General features: G+C 38.6%; 1 protein-coding gene across 8 annotated transcripts in view; it reads right to left on the bottom strand.

Moving 5' to 3' along the window:
- Positions 1 to 17,448, bottom strand: part of WASHC4 (WASH complex subunit 4) — a 62,359-nt gene that overhangs the window by 40,773 nt on the left and 4,138 nt on the right. For 6 of the 8 annotated variants that reach the window (XR_013347342.1, XR_013347345.1, XR_013347343.1 and 3 more), the window contains exons 2-9: positions 15,215 to 15,354; positions 12,980 to 13,033; positions 12,741 to 12,806; positions 12,513 to 12,558; positions 9,414 to 9,481; positions 5,055 to 5,137; positions 3,199 to 3,241; positions 2,540 to 2,643 (exon numbers count right to left, since the gene is read on the bottom strand). Coding sequence is in view for 5 of the 8 variants with exons in the window: in XM_077828731.1 (XP_077684857.1) it covers positions 2,540 to 2,643; positions 3,199 to 3,241; positions 5,055 to 5,137; positions 9,414 to 9,481; positions 12,513 to 12,558; positions 12,741 to 12,806; positions 12,980 to 13,033; positions 15,215 to 15,354 (604 nt within the window). In the remaining 3 variants the exon portion in view is untranslated. Of the gene's footprint in view, positions 1 to 2,539; positions 2,644 to 3,198; positions 3,242 to 4,627; positions 4,781 to 5,054; positions 5,138 to 9,413; positions 9,482 to 11,142; positions 11,394 to 12,512; positions 12,559 to 12,740; positions 12,807 to 12,979; positions 13,034 to 15,214; positions 15,355 to 17,448 lie in introns of those variants that run through there. The other 2 variants (XM_077828746.1, XM_077828758.1) reach the window with 2 other exon arrangements.

The following is a 17,448-nucleotide window of genomic DNA, read 5'->3' as shown; positions in this document are numbered from 1 at the left end:
AGAACAGGTAATCATCAAGTGATCCATCCCGTCACCCATTCCCAGCTTCTGGCAAACAGAGGCTAGGGACACCATTCCTGCCCATCCTGGCTAATAGCCATTGATGGACCTATCCTCCATGAATATATCTAGTCCTTTTTTGAACCCTGTTATGGTCTTGGCCGTCTCTTTTCCAAGCAGAAAAGTCCTAGTCTTATTAATCTCTCCTCATACGGAAGTCATTCCATACCCCTAATCATTTTTGTTGCCCTTTTCTGAACGTTTTCCAATTCCAATACACCTCTACCTAGATATAACACTGTCCTAGGGACCCAAAAAATCTTACTGCATTATAGGTGAAACCGCGTTATATCGAACTTGCTTTGATCCCCCGGAGCGCTGCTTTACCGTGTTATATCTGAATTCATGTTATATCGGAGTAGAGGTGTATATCTTTTTTGAGATGGGGCAATCACATCTGCACACAGTATTCAAGATGTGGCCATACCATGGATTTTTATAGAGGCAACATGATATTTTCTGTCCTATTATCTATCCCTTTCTTAATTATTCCCAGCATTCTGTTCTTTTTTTTGACTGCCACTGCACATTGAGTGGATGTTTCCAAAGAACTATCCACAATGACTCCAAGATCTCTTTCTTGAGTGGTAACACCTAATTTAGACCCCATCATTTTACATATATAGTTGGGGTTATGCTTTCCAATGTGCATTACTTTGCATTTATCAACATTAAATTTCATCTGCCATTTTGTTGCCCAGTCACCCAGTTTTGAGAGATCCTTTTGTAGCTCTTCGCAGTCTGCCTGGGTCTTAACTATCTTTAGTAATTTTGTATCATCTGCAAATTTTGCCACCTCACTGTTCACCCCTTTTTCCAGATCATTTATGAATATGTTGAATAGGACTGGTACCAGAACAGACCCCTGGGGGACATCAATATTTACCTCTCTCCATTCTGAAAACTGACCATTTATATCTACCCTTTGTTTCCTATCTTTTAACCAGTTACCAATCCATGAGAGCACCTTCCCGCTTATCCCATGGCAGCTTACTTTGCATAAGAGCCTTTGGTGATCTCACATGTACAGCGTGTGCAAAGGGTGCAGCTGGTACAGCAGTGCAGAGGGTGTACAGTGGGTACACTGGTGACCTCACATGTACAGCATGTACAGAGGGTGCCATTCCGTAGATCAAAACAGCTGCCTCCTGGTGCAGCATTTGTGGAGCAGATCCGGACACGCTGGCCGTGTGGAAGTGGCTGTGCAGATGCCAGTTTGGCCATTTGCACCATCCGGCTGTGTAAGCACCCAGCTGAGGGACTTGAATGCAGAAGATCCTTATCAACAGCCTCACCAACAGAGCATCCTCTCTGCTCGAGCTGATAGGAGCTTCTGCTAGCCTTTTCTGAGATGCGAGTCTGCAGTGGCTTGTAAACTCCTTAAGGAAGGGCCCATATCTTCTTTTATGCCACCCTGAGTACCCTGTTGGCACTCAAGGATAAAGAATCATAGTAAGTCACTGTCTCTGTGCTGCCCTAGTATCAGCACACAGGACCTTCCTAAGTCGCGGCCTCATTTGCTTAACAGTGAATTCCTCTTTCTGATTTGTGATCAGAGTCACAGTGAACTCATTTTTACACAGAGTATCTGCTTCAGCCTCCAGCAGCAAGTCTAGTAATGCAGTTATGAATGGAAAACAAGGGTCTGACAAACTTGCTTGCACATATAATGAGGCTTTCTTTGATTATGGCTTCACCAGTGTTTTGGTAAAGAATGAAGAAAGGCTTTAATGCCTGCTATGTCACAAAGTGTTATCTAGCAGAGAGCATTAGAAAACATATTTAATGTCTAAATTCCTTGGATTCCTTGGTCACTATGTTGCCTTGCTGCTGTCTGGAGTCATAGGAAATGATAAGTCTCAAAACAGGGTCATGTAGGCCCCCCGCACTAAACACATCCCGAACAGAATTTGTCTCTGCCCCACAAGGTAATAAATTTAAAGGTCACTGTGTCAGCATAGGCAAATTGCAGAAGAACAATACACCACTATTGGAAGACTTCTATGAAATCTCAACTGATTTTGCACTACAGTAATTTTGCATAGAACTTGATCCTGCTCAAGCAAAAATTTCTATTCAAGTCCATAGGGCGACTCAAGTAAGGGTGACAGGATACTGTACGGTTTTAGCCACAGTTCACACTTCCCTTTAAGATAAGATTTCTTAACAAATACATTCTCTCTCAAACATCAGCAGCCATTATCCTTCTACTCAAGGTTGTAACAGCAGCCCAAGTAACAGGCTAAGTTTGTAGGGGTTTTGATCTGGCACTGTAAGTTTTTACTTGCACCAGTAAGATGACACAATGAAGAGCCAACTCTGCTCCCACTGAAGTCAGTGGCAACTCTCATTGCCACAGGCTTAAGCCCTAGGAGTTTAGCAAATACCAGGGCTTTCAACTCATTTTCTTTAGACCAAAATTTACCCACCTGTTTTTAATATTTACACTGGGAATATGTCTAAGGCTCCAACTGCATACCTTTTGTACATGGTCCAGTGGTCTTTCAGAGTGGCATGATTGTCAACTATTTCATCCAGCGTGAGTAAGACTGTCAGCAGCTCCCCTAGATGCTCATACATAGTCTGTTAAAGAAGTTCCAGTAGTTACCAATGGTTTCATGCCATGTAAACAAAGATTTTTTTACCCCATTTTAGTGTTCTTTCACTACAGAGAAGGAATGTTACAGTTAGCATGGAGGTGCCACGCATAAGCTAGCTAACCTGTCTTGACAATGAAGGTAGGATTTTCAAACAGTGTTTGTGACACACAAGCACAAGTCCCATCCACTTTTAATCTAAGAAAGTTAGCATTTGCCATATCTGGATGTAATGACCATTTCCATATAATAATCAGAAACAGTGATTGGACAACTCTGTCCTGAGAGCAGGATTCCAACACACATTGAAAATTATGCTTTAATTCATTTTTCTCCTCTCTCTCACAAGAAAACTTAGAAATGTTTTTCAGGTTTGTTTATAAAACTAAAAAAAAAATTAAAATCCTCTAAACTAGTGATTCTCAACAACTGGTCCATGGACCAGTGCCAGTCCCTGAGATCTCCCTAACACAGTTAGGAAGGCAGGAAACCTGTCCCTGGCATCAAAAAGGTTGAGAAACATTGCTTTAAATCATCTCACCTGAAAATGAACTCCTGTTGTCACTATAATTTTAGGTGCATTCCTGCAATAGATAAGCAAACAAAACAATATCTTATTTTTCCATTATTAGCTAGCACTTATTTATTTTGCACATTTTAACTGTTGTTAGAGGTATCAGTCTCTTAAAGGTTTTTCTTGCATATTATACTTCAAGAAAGTCATTGTGGTAATTGTTATCAGTAATGAAAAATATATTCCAACACATAATAAAAATGCATATTAAAAATTGGTTTTGACAACCAATGTAGCAATATCAGGTTGATAACATTTTCCAAATCATAATGAACCATTGGTTTGCTAAATTGTAGGTCTAGGCTGTTGCGCATGTATATTAACAAGTCCCAGTGATGTTAATAATTAGCATTTTTATAGTGTCTTTCATCCCAAAGGTCCCAAAACACTTTACAAACTTAACCAACTGATACGCAAGCTAGACACCCAGCTTCACTTCATTCACCACTGAAACAGTGCAGCTGTGTAGAGATGCAAAGTACTGTTAAATAGCAGCCTTGGGCAGAAGAATACCATAACCGGTTAAAACAGCAGAGGAAACTTAGGCAGAAAGAATGAACCTATTTAGAATATGGCCAAAGCTCTAGCATTCACATCCCTAACTCTAAGACATCATGAGATCTTTCAGCAACCATAAGTGGTCCCATTCTTTTATTTTACATCCGATTTGTCACATAACAGCTCCAGTAGTACAGTGGCCCCTACAACAGTAACATTGCATTGATTTAGTACTGACTCATTTATGGGAATACAATAGAAGTTATGCACATATCATGGAGGGTGCATATCCCCTTCAACAGCATGTATTGTATGCATACTTTTTCAGCCATTTTATAAACTGCATGATTTTTTTAAATTTTATAAACTGCAAAAATTCAATCTAAATATGCTTCCCATGTGACTTTAGCCAAGGAGTGTTGCTAGTACATTGAGACCAGATATACAAATTGGCTTGAGTTTCAGAGGTGTCAAGCACCCACAGCTTCCACTCACTTCAACTGGAGTTTCATGTCTGAAAATCATGCCCTTAGTCTCTGCAAGTGATATACACTAAAATTCACAATACAAAAATGAATAACTAAGACTAATTAGCAATCATAGCATCTCCACCTGAACACACACACTCTAAATCCTACAGATGAAACCAAAGACAAAGTAAGTAAATGCCCAAGACCCTCTGATGTAAGACACTGTCTCCCATATACCAAGACATCATTACTGTCAAATTGGCATATGAAGACATAAAGCCATACTCAAGACAATATCTATGATACTAATGTTTAAATAAAAAACTGATCAGGTTTGCTCAAATAGATATTACGATCACACATTTATAATATTAAAATTAAATAAGTTGACCTAATTTTTTTAAGCTTCTGAAACAATTTGATTTTACCATTTCTTCAAAATGTTAGAATGGCATCTCCACAGCATCTCTCAGCTAACATAAGGCATCCATTCCTCCTGCCAGTAGGACAGGGACTAAGTCCAATAATTAGAGGCATAAGGATATAAAGGTCAGCCACATTAGCATCAAGATTTGTTCCTTCTGAAAAGAGACAGCTCTCCTGAAATATGCCTTTTAGTTTAAAAGACATTCTTGCATCTCATCACAAAAAAACACTTAAAGCAGATTATGATTCTTTTAATAAATAAAATCCTTTTAAAAGTAGCTTATGTGGGCATATAAGGCTGCATTAAAAACCACTCTCCATATTTTCTGACCAGAGTATTATAATGTTTACCATGCTTTAGGGAGATCATAACATCTTGTACTTTGTTTAATAATAAAAAGGGGACATAGCATTTCTGCCAATAATTACTTGTTGCTGGTATAGAGAACAGCCAGCTGATGAATTACATTCATCACCACTTCGTAGCACCGTGAAACAAAACAAGACAGCTCCTGAAATGACAAATTTTGCATACATTGGTATTATTTCCAAGACAGTGAACAACAATCATGCAACCAGAACCCCAAGTTCAACTTCCTAATTCCAGTCTGAGGCTTCTCACAACTGCAGCCTGGACAGGAAGTCAGACACATTTCTTGAAGCATGTTTCTTTAGGATTTAGGGCTAATGAAGCTACACAGAGGCAGAAGAGGGAGTAAGGATCCTTTTCCTTATTGAGTCGCCATCAATAGGGCTAGCTAGAACCACAGTCCTGATGCTCAGGGGAGCTTCACTCAGATGCTTCCTCCCAGGATAAATGTGTAGACAGTGGGCAAGGCTTTGCCCCACTTCACCCATGCAATAGCCAAGAGCTGGTGCTTGCTTGGGGGAGTATAGTACACCTTTAAAATGGATGTAATAAGTTACACCCCACCCCAAACAAAGAGCCCTAGAAGACATTATGCTTCTGAGGCACAAGGCCTCCTACAACTCTCCCTCAGGCAGTGTGTGTAAGCACCACTGCTTTCTATGAACTCCATTAACAAAAGCATACTCTAGCCCAGTGGTTTTCAAACTGGGTTACATGTATCCCTAAAGGTATGTGAGCTCTTGTCAAGGAGTATGCGAGAAAAATCCTATAATGGTGGACAATACATTTTATTTAGTACAGAGGTGCACCCCACCCCCCCGGGGCCCTTGGGCCGGTGACGTTGGGCAGGGCTCGGGGAGGGAGTACCACCTCCATCCCCTGACTCACCTCAGGTCAGCAGGGCAACCCAGCCTGTCTGGATTTAGGGGGGAGACGGGGGGGGTAGGGTGGAGACCAAAAATTGTAACTCAATTCTGAGGCAGCCCTTTGAGTTACAATTTTTGGTTGTAACAGGCTGACTGGCCAACTGAGGTGAGTGAGAGGGTGGAGGTGGTGCTCCCTCTGTGAGTCCCGCTATGCAGGGCCGGCCCGAGCCACCTAGCATCGCCATTCCCTCCCTCCCCGCCCCCGAACATTCCTCCACACCCACCTAGGGAGGCGCACCCACAATTTGAAAATCTCTAGAAGCTGTTGCTAAATGGAAAGCAGAAATCTGCGGGGCACGTGACTCTGCATGTCCCTCCATGTGTCACCTCTGTCTATCTCAGATGGGGATACATGGTAGACTACATTATTTGGAAAGGGGTACATAGCCTAAAAAGTTTAAAAAGTCTGCTCTAGCCCTAAACAACCATTGTTCTCTTTGAAGCCATGCCAAGCTAAAGCCACAAATCAGACAGATTACAGATAAATAGCTACACTTACAGACAGAAAAAAAGATTATTTTCATGAGTTACTGACATGCTGGATTTAAAACTGAAAGTGGAGAGGACAGAGAATTCAGCAAGGGACACAAGAACAGGAGTGAAAATTTGAAATGCAGCCGTAAACTGGATAGGATTATGAAGTCATCTGGCAAATCTCCACTAGTGATGATACACACTGAAATAAATGGTGGAGTGGTAAATAACGAGGACAGGGCAGTCATACAGAGCGATCTGGATCACTTGGTAAGCTGGCCCCATCCAAACAGAATTCATTTCAATACAGCCAAAAGAAAATATATCTAGGTACCAGGAATACAGGCCATACCTATAAAATGGGGACTGTATCCTGGAAAACAGTGACTTTGAAAAGGATCCGGGGTCATAGTGGACAAGCAAATAAACAGTGTCATACTGTGGCAAAAAGGGCTAATGTGATCCTTGGATGCATAAACAGGGGGAGTAGGTGATTGTTACCTTTTTAATACAGCATGGGTGAGACCGATATTGGAATACTGTGTCCAGTTCAAATATCCACATTTTAAAAAAGATGTTGAAAAACTGAAGAGGGGGCAGAAAGGAGCCACAAAAGTGACTCTAGGGCTGGAGAAAATGCTTTACAGTGAGACTTAAACAGCTCAATCCGTTTTGCTTATCAAAAGAAGATTGAGAGGTGACCTGATTACAGTGCACAAGTACCTTCACGTGGAGAAAATACCAGGTACTAAAGGGCTCTTTAATTTAGTGGAGACAGGTATAACAAGAACCAATGGATGGAAGCTGAAGCCAGACAAATTCAAGTTAGAAATTATGCCAAAAAAATTCAAAATGCAGGTACTTAACAATTATAACAAATTACCAAGGGAAGTGGTGGATAGTTTTCAACTCAAGACTAGATGCCATTTTGGAAGATGTGTTTGGCTAAAACACAAGTTACTGGGCTCAACACATGGATAACTGGGTGAAACATAATGGTCTGAGGTATTCAGGTCAAAATAGATGACCTATTGGTACTTTCTGGCTTTAAACTATATCAAACGGAAGAGTTTGAAAAATTCTAAATTGGCTTTTTATCATATATGCAGTTGGTTTACATTTCACTCGTCTTGGACATGTGAACAGCTTGGTCAGTTTCACTTTTTGCTTTTCACTTGCTTAAAAATGTTGTTTGGGTTTTAACTTCATTTTCATTTAAACATTCTTTCTGTATTTGGCTTTGAGGTTTCTAAAAACAGAACCTAAATTTCAGGCCTAGAACCAGTTAACATTGCCCCTTTAAACGCTTAAGGCAGAAAGTCCAATTTCATGGCACATATCCAGCTGCCAGCAACAGACTATGCTGCAAACAACTGACAGATTTTGAAAATCTTCTAAGTATATTAAAGATTATGTGGTTTAATCCTGCAGAGGGTAGTGAAACATTGCCAGGTATTCCTAAATTAGTATGATAGTTTGTCTCTTTAATATCACCTCAGTAAATATTTAGCTATTACATCTGCTGAGAACAATCTCTGGATTCCAAGAACTGCCAAATCCATAACAAACAGCCAATATGTTTACGTAGCAGCTATACGAAAACAGCATATTCTGATCCCTCTGCCAGCTCTGCACATCACTACCGTATTAGTGTTTCCCAGATGGTAGACACTGCCACCAGCCTATTCCTATTGGGGACTAGAAAGTGGAGCACAGCAATGGGAACAGGACAGACTCAGTAAGGAGAGATTCTTCCTACAGATTCTTATAAAGCAGGAATCGGATACAGATATTTGAAAGCTCCCCAACCTTCCCTCTATGGTCCTGGGGTGATATCTTACATACAGGAGTGTAAGCAAACACCCACTCAGCCACTCTCTCCTCCTAGCTCCCAGAACTCTCAGCTGGGCCACAGAAGCACATGTAGCATGGGCCCACAGAGCCATCAACAAATCTTCTCCCCTGAACAGATGAGTAGAAGAAATTGGGAGGTAAAAAGTGAAAAAGAAAGCTGATGGCTAAGCGGGAAAGAACAAAGATCAGGAAACAGAAAGTGCACAAGAAAAGGCAGAGATATTAGCAACTGCATGCAGGAGAGCTTAGCAAGTATTTTCCTCTGATCTTTGGTCTACCAAAGGGAACCACTAAGAACTCTGATACATGATATTTACAAGACAGTAAATAAAGTCCTGTTTAATGAAGACTGAAGTTACATTTTCTAGACACAGTTTTGCTTAAGCAGTATATATTTTTCATTTTTTACTACAAGTAAATTTTTCATGACAACAGGATCCTGATTGTGATTGGACAATCACTTGCTATGGAAATCATTCCAGAAAAATAATGATAACTTCTAGTGTAGAATGAACAACAAGAACAAAGGAAATCCTTGGAAACACACATCCTGTTTTCATTCAAGTGTCCTTGGTAATAAACACAATTGTTTCTAAGAGGCATGTTACTCCCCAGAATATTTTTTGTGCGGCATCAACAATTTTTTTTTAAATTGCTTGTTTTACTCTTACCTCTTTCTATAAGCTAAAGGAAGATGAACAAACAAATGGTTTAATTCCTGCCAGCACTACCACTTTTTATTTAGTGGAAAACTAAAATTTACCATCAGAAACATGCATCAGAATGCTAGACCTTTAACAGAAAGTGACAGAGTCCCACTACATTTTTTCCTGTTGAAGTCTGTTTAGATAAACTAGTTTATTTGGGAACCGAATCTGAAAATCTTTTAACCTTCTCACACTGGGGCTTACAGCGCTTGAAACAGCTTTAAGTGCAGAAACACAATAGTGAACAAACTGCACCTAACAGCTCTCTATTTGAAAGGACGAGTGAAGGAGGTTGGTTGAGACAGATGTGCAGGCAAGAAATTGTAATCTGCACACAAAAGTGACTCCCAATACCTTTGAATGGGATGTAAATAGGATACTGTAACTGATGAGTCCATTTGAGAAGTAGAAAAAAAAACAGAGTACAACTGCTCCAAAGCCAAGATGCACTCTTTACCTGTAAAAATGAAATAAATCTTCCCATCTGTATTTGGGAATCACCTTCCACCATGCTGGAATCTGTGGCTTGAAAGATAAACAAAAGCTTCACTGACTAGGAATATCAGACAAACCTATTCATTACACTCAAGTCTGGATGACAAACCAATTTTGTTTGACCTTTAATTAAAGCACACTGCTATAAGGCAATGTATTTCCAATGAATCCTTAACAAAGACTTGACTGTGCTTTGCTAAACAGAGAGCATCTTCTTGTTCTGTATTTCTACAGAACCTAGTACCATGGGGTCCTGGTCCATAACTAGGGCTTCAGAGCACTACCCTCAACATAAATAATAGGATGTTACAAAGTACCAAGTTTCCTGGAGTACCAATTTAACATCGTGTCAGCATTTATGTTTGTAAACACATTATTCTGGTGATTATAATTGGCCATAAAATCTCATCTGACAAAATCTGGCATACAGGGTTTTAAAATGCATCCACCTGGGAGTTATTAAAAACTTAATGACAGGTTTCAGAGTAGCAGCCGTGTTAGTCTATATTCACAAAAAGAAAAGGAGTACCTGTGGCACCTTAGAGACTAACAAATTTATTGAGCTGTAGCTCACAAAAGCTTATGCTTAAATAAATTTGTTAGTCTCTAAGGTGCCACAAGTACTCCTTTTCTTTTTATTAAAAACTTAATGCGTTAAAACTTTTATACAAGACCACTACGAATAACAATAGCTTTAATTTTAAAAATTAAATTGGGTAAGAAGTTAATCCACAATAGGGATTAAGCACCTGTGGTATTGTGGATTTAATCTGAAACCTTACTATAGTATACACAATAATTGCTTTTCTAATGGCAGTCTGGAGGGGGCTTGTGCAAGACTTTGTTAAAAGAGCTGACTTCAGGTCCAGTAATAGAAAATCTCAGCCTTTTAAAGTTTCTACCCACTTTGTTTTAAGAAGATAGCCTTGAAAATGTATGTCAATATAAACCAATCAAAGGGGATGAAAGGCACAAGCAGCTAGGCTCTACTCTTCTGCAATAGGAGGCTCTAAGATTCCTAAAGACTGTATCTTTCCCCAACACACACTTTTTTATATACAAATCACTCTGTTAAATTTGATGTATACCCCAAATAAACATCTTGCTGACACCACCCCTAGCCCAGCCCTGTGCATAGTGATGTGATGGTGGAGGACAGGAATGTGTCACATTGGGAGAGGAGGAGTGGGGAGGACGGATATTTTTTTCCCCCAGAGGCCAACTCAAAAATGCTCCGCCTCATATTTTCAGACCCCTCCAAGACGGGGACCTAGCTAGCTTCTGCTCACCCAGGTAAGCCTACAATTGCTATGGCAGCTGCTACAAGAGGAACAGCTGGCTCTCGTGCATCTAGAGGTGTTGTTGGTTGGAGGACTGCATTCCCACCCACTCCCTGTTGTTGGCTTCTCCAGGAGGAAGAGGAGAAACAGCAGGACCAAACTGCTGTCACAGAATAAGAAGCTTATAGCTACTGCAGCCCTCTTTTCTCCTTGCCAATGAGGTAGAACATTTTTGAGGGAGACCTTTGTTACAGTTTGGCAGTATGTCACTATGATTCAAAAGGCTTTAAACACACGTCTGATAGAAGTCTGCTTTAAAAAGTTATCTGCAGTCAGAGAAATGATTCATCAAAAGAACCAAGACAGTCATATTTTACATAGCACCTAGAATGTGCTAGTCACAGTCTCTACCTGAAAGAGTTTACACTCTTCTATAGTACCGTCTATCCAAGGATTTCGAAAGGCTTTACAAAACTCTAATGAACTGAGCTTCACGAGGCTACTGTAAAAGAGGCATTATCTTCTCTATCTTTCTGATGGGAAAAACAGAAGTTTAGTGACTAGCCCTGAGGTCACACAGGAGGTCAATAGCACAGTCTGGAGGAGAATTCAGATCTCCTGTCAGTTTTACGCTGTAAAAAAAAAAAAAAAAAGTAACTTTCACCCAGAGTGAGATCTTATGATCTACCAATTGGAAAAAAGCCTATGACCACGTTTATATAAGCAGAGTCCTGTGTTATGTCAAAATATATATATATATATACACACACACACACACACATATACACACACACTGGCATGAGACACTGTAACCCACCCCTCAGGACTTTAAAAACAAGTATCGATGTTCAAGTATTACAATTTGGCTTACACGATCTTAAACTACAGAAATTCAGAATTAAGTGTGGCCTCCATCCTTCAGTATTATCACAGCCTTAAATCCATTGCCACCAGTGGCTTTCATGCCAATATAATGACTCAAGTGATTAACCAGCACTAATATGCCTATGTTTTGACGGCACAAGCAGTGTCAAACCCTGCTCACTGTACTCATGAAGTACTGAAGCCATTATGGCTCTTCATGAGTAAGACAAGCAGGATTTAATTCATGATATATATTGCCACATGTTGTCTGAAGACACCTTGCAAAAATCTATGCACTAGGGAGGAGGAGTTGGATACGAGTTTTAGGACTGATATTCAATATAGAAACCTTGAAAAATAACTGCAAAGTACTTTTTTAAAATACAAGGCAGTGTGAACCTACATTAAAGGTTTCAGTGTTAAAAGGGAAGATGAAATCTTTTTTTAAAAAAAAAGCCGCATGCTACACTTTCTGAAAGAAATGGTCTCCCTGTCTTTGTACGACCAGTACCCTGCCCTCTCTCCAAATCCTTCCTTAAAAGCCAAAAGTGTTCAGACACTCTCTTGTCACACTCTTGTCATCAGTCCCCACTTCCTGCCTCTCACATAAGCCGTCCACACATACGTAAAGCAGAGACAAAATATCAAGGAAGTTCCCACTACTACACCAGTGCTTCACTGCAGATAATGGCTCTTTCTGATTAAAATCTTAATGATGTTTGATGTTAATTCAGTGTAGTTACAAGGCACTGATATGCAGGTCATGTATTGTAACAGAGACCAGGAGTTTCAGGTTTTTATCAATAGCCAAAATGTAGTAAAAGTAAATTTCTAATTCTAGAACATAAGACTGCAATTATTTTAATATAAGAAGCAACAGCATAACACTAACTGTCATTATAAAGGGAACTACTTACCTCCTTCTCCATAAAACAAGAGGCCATTATAAAATTTAGTTTCCGCCTACCAACAAAAGGAGAGATTTTTTTCCAAATTAAAAAGATATAAATACTCAATTTACAAAAATACATGGCTTATGTTTGCAGGATTAGAAGCTAAAAAAAGCCAAGATGCAAAATCTACATTTCAGTTTGCCAAAATGCAAACATTTTGTAACAGTAATAAAGACAGGCTGTAGGAATTACCTCATATTTTAACTTCTTGATTTCACAGCAAAGGGCAGCATACACAGTTATTACTTTGTTCAGAACCTAGACTCATCAAGGAAAAAAACAGAATTACATGAGTAATATAGAAGTGTAATAAACACACATCTGACACTTGTAGCACTTTTCATGTTCAAAGCGCTCTACAGAAAAAAACATTTACAGATTTTACTACAGAGTTCTTAGAATTAAAAAATTCTAAGTTTAAAGCATTTTACCTTGTTTTCTGTATTTATGAGCTCCAGCAGGGAAGACTGTTCATAGGGCAAAAGCTAAACATTAATTAAAAAATAGAAATATTAGAAGACTTTCTTTAAAAAAGCATATGTTTAATTACTAAAAGGAATCACCATTTATGTGATTATGTTAAGCAACTTAATTTTTTCAACCTAGTTCCAAATGCACTCAGTACCAAAAAGACACTAAGTGTATGCTACTGGCACGCTACCATGGAGGAAATATCCAGTTCTCATACTACATAGACTCATCAAGTCCTATTTCGTGAAGGTATGTAAGGGTAAAAGACAAATGAACTATATGAAATTTATAACAATTATAGAAATATTAAAGCAAAAAGTCCTGACTGCTGTAAGACAAATGTACTGGGCCCAATGTTTAAATGGCTTCTAATCTTGCAATCACAAAAATGTGTGCATACTTATTTGTGCAGGCAAGACATGTATTTGCATATATAAACACCTATTTTGGATTTGAAAGTCAGCCAAGAGCTTTTCCAGCCCATTTGTGCACACTAACACTGAGACTGGATGCACAAGTTCAAAGTTTAGCCCTCTAGGCAGGCATGTTCCAGAAGGGGATAAAAGTTAAATTCTGTTTTTAAATAATGCCTGTAAATTCAACATAAAAAAAGAACTAATATCTTGTACTTCATGAAGGACAGGAAGTTTGTGACCAGAGAAATAACTGGCTTTTAAGGGAGGATGACTATTGTGTGTGGGGGGGGGGGTTGCCCCTCCTTTAAAATGCAGTTCTTGAGGCTATTGAGACAAAATGTAACCTAACTTGTATTTTAGTTGCAAGTATATCTGTGCATGGCTCAGTTTACACCACTGTGCTCATATAGTCTGTTCTTCTGTACAGAACAAGAATTGTATGCAAGAATTTGGTTCCTTGAACTGCTCAGAATGTAGGATTCTTTCACTAAGCTCCAAAGGACAGAGAAAAAAATGTGAAATTATATTCTCCTACAATCATCAATGATTTGCTATTTTATGGTTAAAATGGGTTGGGGAAAATTTTGGGGCACAATTAAAAAACTGAACAAATATAAGGGCACAATTGCATGGACCTTTTCCTTTCCAGGGTAAAGGGAAAATATATATAAGTGACTGATTACAGTGTAACCTTAGCCTCAAAAATATTTTTGTTTTAGCTTTTTAAAAATATCTTAATACTAATATACTTTTAAATATTTTACCTGAAGGTAACTTTATTAGAAAGATATTTGAAACAGTTCTCTGTAACTTGTAAGATTCAAAAAAGTTTATAGTTCTATTTAGCTCTACCAACAGAAGCATCACTTTAAATAAATCACAACTAAAAAAGGCTTCAGGTCCACTCCTGACAAAAGGCACAATGGCTACTGGCCCATAGAAGTGCCATGAACATCCTAGACTCTACAGCCAGTGGTTACTAACACTTCTAAAAGGTTTGAACAGGATACAAGAAAGAGATGGTGTACACTTTTTCCAGCAGCTGTAGATTGCCAAATTAGACACCCTGCAAGCACCCTTTTCCAGAGAGTTTGTGTCCGACCAACACAATCGCTATCTAGGCTCTAAAGATCCTAATTATCAATGATGGAGGGACAGGACTCATTTAGCATCCCAACACAATCAGAGAACAACCTGCCCTAGGTCATTTGGGGAAGAAAACTCTAAAGCCTGAAATATGCAGGCAAAACTTGGCTGACAACGGCATTCCACTGATCAGATAGGGAGATAAAGAGGCCATTAGGCCAAGACCATACCCTCAGGATGATTCTACTCTCTCATAAATGCAGCTCAGAAATCTGACTAGTAGAGTTCAACGGCAGAGACCTTGCAATACCTTCAAACTCTCTTCCAACTATACAACTCATTTGCAAGCAAGAGATTTTTTTTGGCTTCCAGATTAGCACACCATGACACCAACAGCTTCAGCCTTATGATTCTCATGCAGCCCAGGAGAGAATAAATATTGTATTCTGAAATGAGGGCTCCATCTGAAGGCTTTTCATAGATGCTTGGTAACAGAACTAGAAGCTACTGGACAATCAAATTTCTCCATTTAATTTGACAGTTTTGTATTGATTGAATATGAAAATATTTGCCCAATAAATCTGATCATTCCAGAGAATCATTAGTGAAATCACAACTGAATGCCTCCGAAATGCATTATTTTAATTTGTAGAAGACATAGATAATTCCAATATGCATTAAATATATACAGACCTTTAATGCTATAGGATCAAGTTTGAAGTCCCAAACATCTCCAACTGAGTCATCCAATGCATCTTCTATTCTCCTCAGCTGAGAAGTATACTCCTCAAGAAATTTCCCATAATTCTTCAACTGTACTTCAGCATGAATTTCTAAGAGTAAATAGTAATATTTATGTAGTATCATAAAGTTAAAGTACTCTACAGGATACTCACTGAACTGGAATATCCTACAGATTATTTAAAGTAAGATCTAGTTTAATCTGTTATTTAGTTTATAACATTGTCTCCTTAAATCACTTTCAGTTAACAAGGTTGACACCAAGAAGATGCAAGTTTTTCCCTTGCTTATAATGAGATTTTAAACTCAAATGTATCAATTTAAAGGGAAGTTATGTTATTTGCCAGGAGCAGCAAAACCATTATGCATAAACTAAAAAATGACATTTTCAAGACTGACCTTAAACAAGCTAAATTACCAGAGATGTCAACTTTACAACATGAAGATACTAAGGAGACAGCATATATGGACAACATAAGTTATGACATCTGTTACTTAATATTGCACATTAACTGAAAGAGAGATCCCTCTAGCCAAACATCTATGGTAATATTATACCCTTGAGGCAATGAGCGTCTTATCACTTCTTAGAACTCACTGGTAACTGCATTAAAAATAGCCGTTTCCACCACTACCTCCTACTTTGATTGCAGGATTATGTTGTCTTAAGTCACCACCCAGAATTCTAACCTTCAAGCTAACTCTCCCTCTGTCAGAGTATTCTGTTCTACCACCACTCAGAAATTAGATGGCTAAATGAAGTGTGGCAGCCCACTCACTGCCAAAAGTGGTGATATATGCGAGCAACTTTCTACTGCACAAATATAAAGAATATTTGTGTAAGTTGGTAAATTACGTATGCAGGTCACTTATCTTTATAAATTCCACTTATTTTCACCATGATACAGTATTTAAAAATCAAAAATCTGAATGAGTGCCATATTTCTGATTTACCTGGATTCATCAAAATATACAAAAAGGTATACTTGTTACTACAGTGTCACAGATTACTGCTCCATAGTTAAGACTGAGTTGAGTATTGCATATAAAGCAAGGATTCAGCTTCCACTGTGTGTTAGGACTACGGTATCCTCCCCAATGGTAGAAGAAAGCAACAGTAATTATACCACCACTTTAGAATATTTTAGTGTTTGTTGAAAATAAAGCTACCTAAAAATGACAGTTATACAAAGTCAAACTGGGCAAATCAAGCAATAAAACTTTACATTAACACAATACCCACTAAGCTGAAGGGTTCTTTATTTTTTATTTAGTGTTATATGAGCTCAAGGCACTTTGCGATACAGTAGAACCTCAGAGTTACGAACACCTCGGGAATGGAGGTTGTTCATAACTCTGAAATGTTCATAACTCTGAACAAAACGTTACGGTTGTTCTTTCAACAATTTACAACTGAACATTGACTTAATACATCTTTGAAAATTTACCACGCAGAAGAAAAACACTACTTTTTTAGTAGTTTACATTTAATCCAGTACTGTACTGTATTTGCTCTCTCTCTTTTTTTTTTTTGGTCTCTGCTGCTGCCTGATTGCGTACTTCTGGCTCCAAATAAAATGCATGGTTGACTGGTCAGTTCATAACTCTAAGGTTCTACTGTAGTTAAAATGCCCCGAAGAAATGGAATACTTGCCCCAAAGACTTTACAGCCTAGATCAGTGGTTTTCAAACTTATTTGACTGTACCTGCCTTTTTTGTGTCTGTAATAGTTGCGCCCCCTGAGTCCTTGCACACAAATATATATACCAATAAAAAAAAAATCAACATGCAACTCTCACTATTAAAAACAGTAAGGCATCGATTCAAACAGAACCAGTGATCCATTGTAATAAGAACAAAAGCAAAACTGCGATTGTGGTCGATGTTTACAATTAAATGTGCACACCGCATCATAGCAAATGGATTAACGTAGAGGTGGCAACAACTTTGTATAATGCTATGCAAGCTTAACAGAAATCCCTCAAAATACATAATGCCATCTAGAGTCAAATGCACAGTGCCATATGAGGACCTGATACATCTGAAGGAAATAGTTTTGCTATATATTCATTGCTGTGGGTGAAATGCGTGCAATAAGTTTTTTTTCCCTGGGAGCCAGTGCAGAGAAAATACTTTATAAATGATATTAACAAGAATCACACTATTCCACCACTGATGTGCAGCAT

This window comes from Eretmochelys imbricata, chromosome 1, assembly GCF_965152235.1.
Source record: "Eretmochelys imbricata isolate rEreImb1 chromosome 1, rEreImb1.hap1, whole genome shotgun sequence".
Lineage (NCBI taxonomy): Eukaryota > Metazoa > Chordata > Testudines > Cheloniidae > Eretmochelys > Eretmochelys imbricata.
Note: the sequence above shows the minus strand (reverse complement) of the source record. Positions and strands in the feature narration are given on the sequence as shown.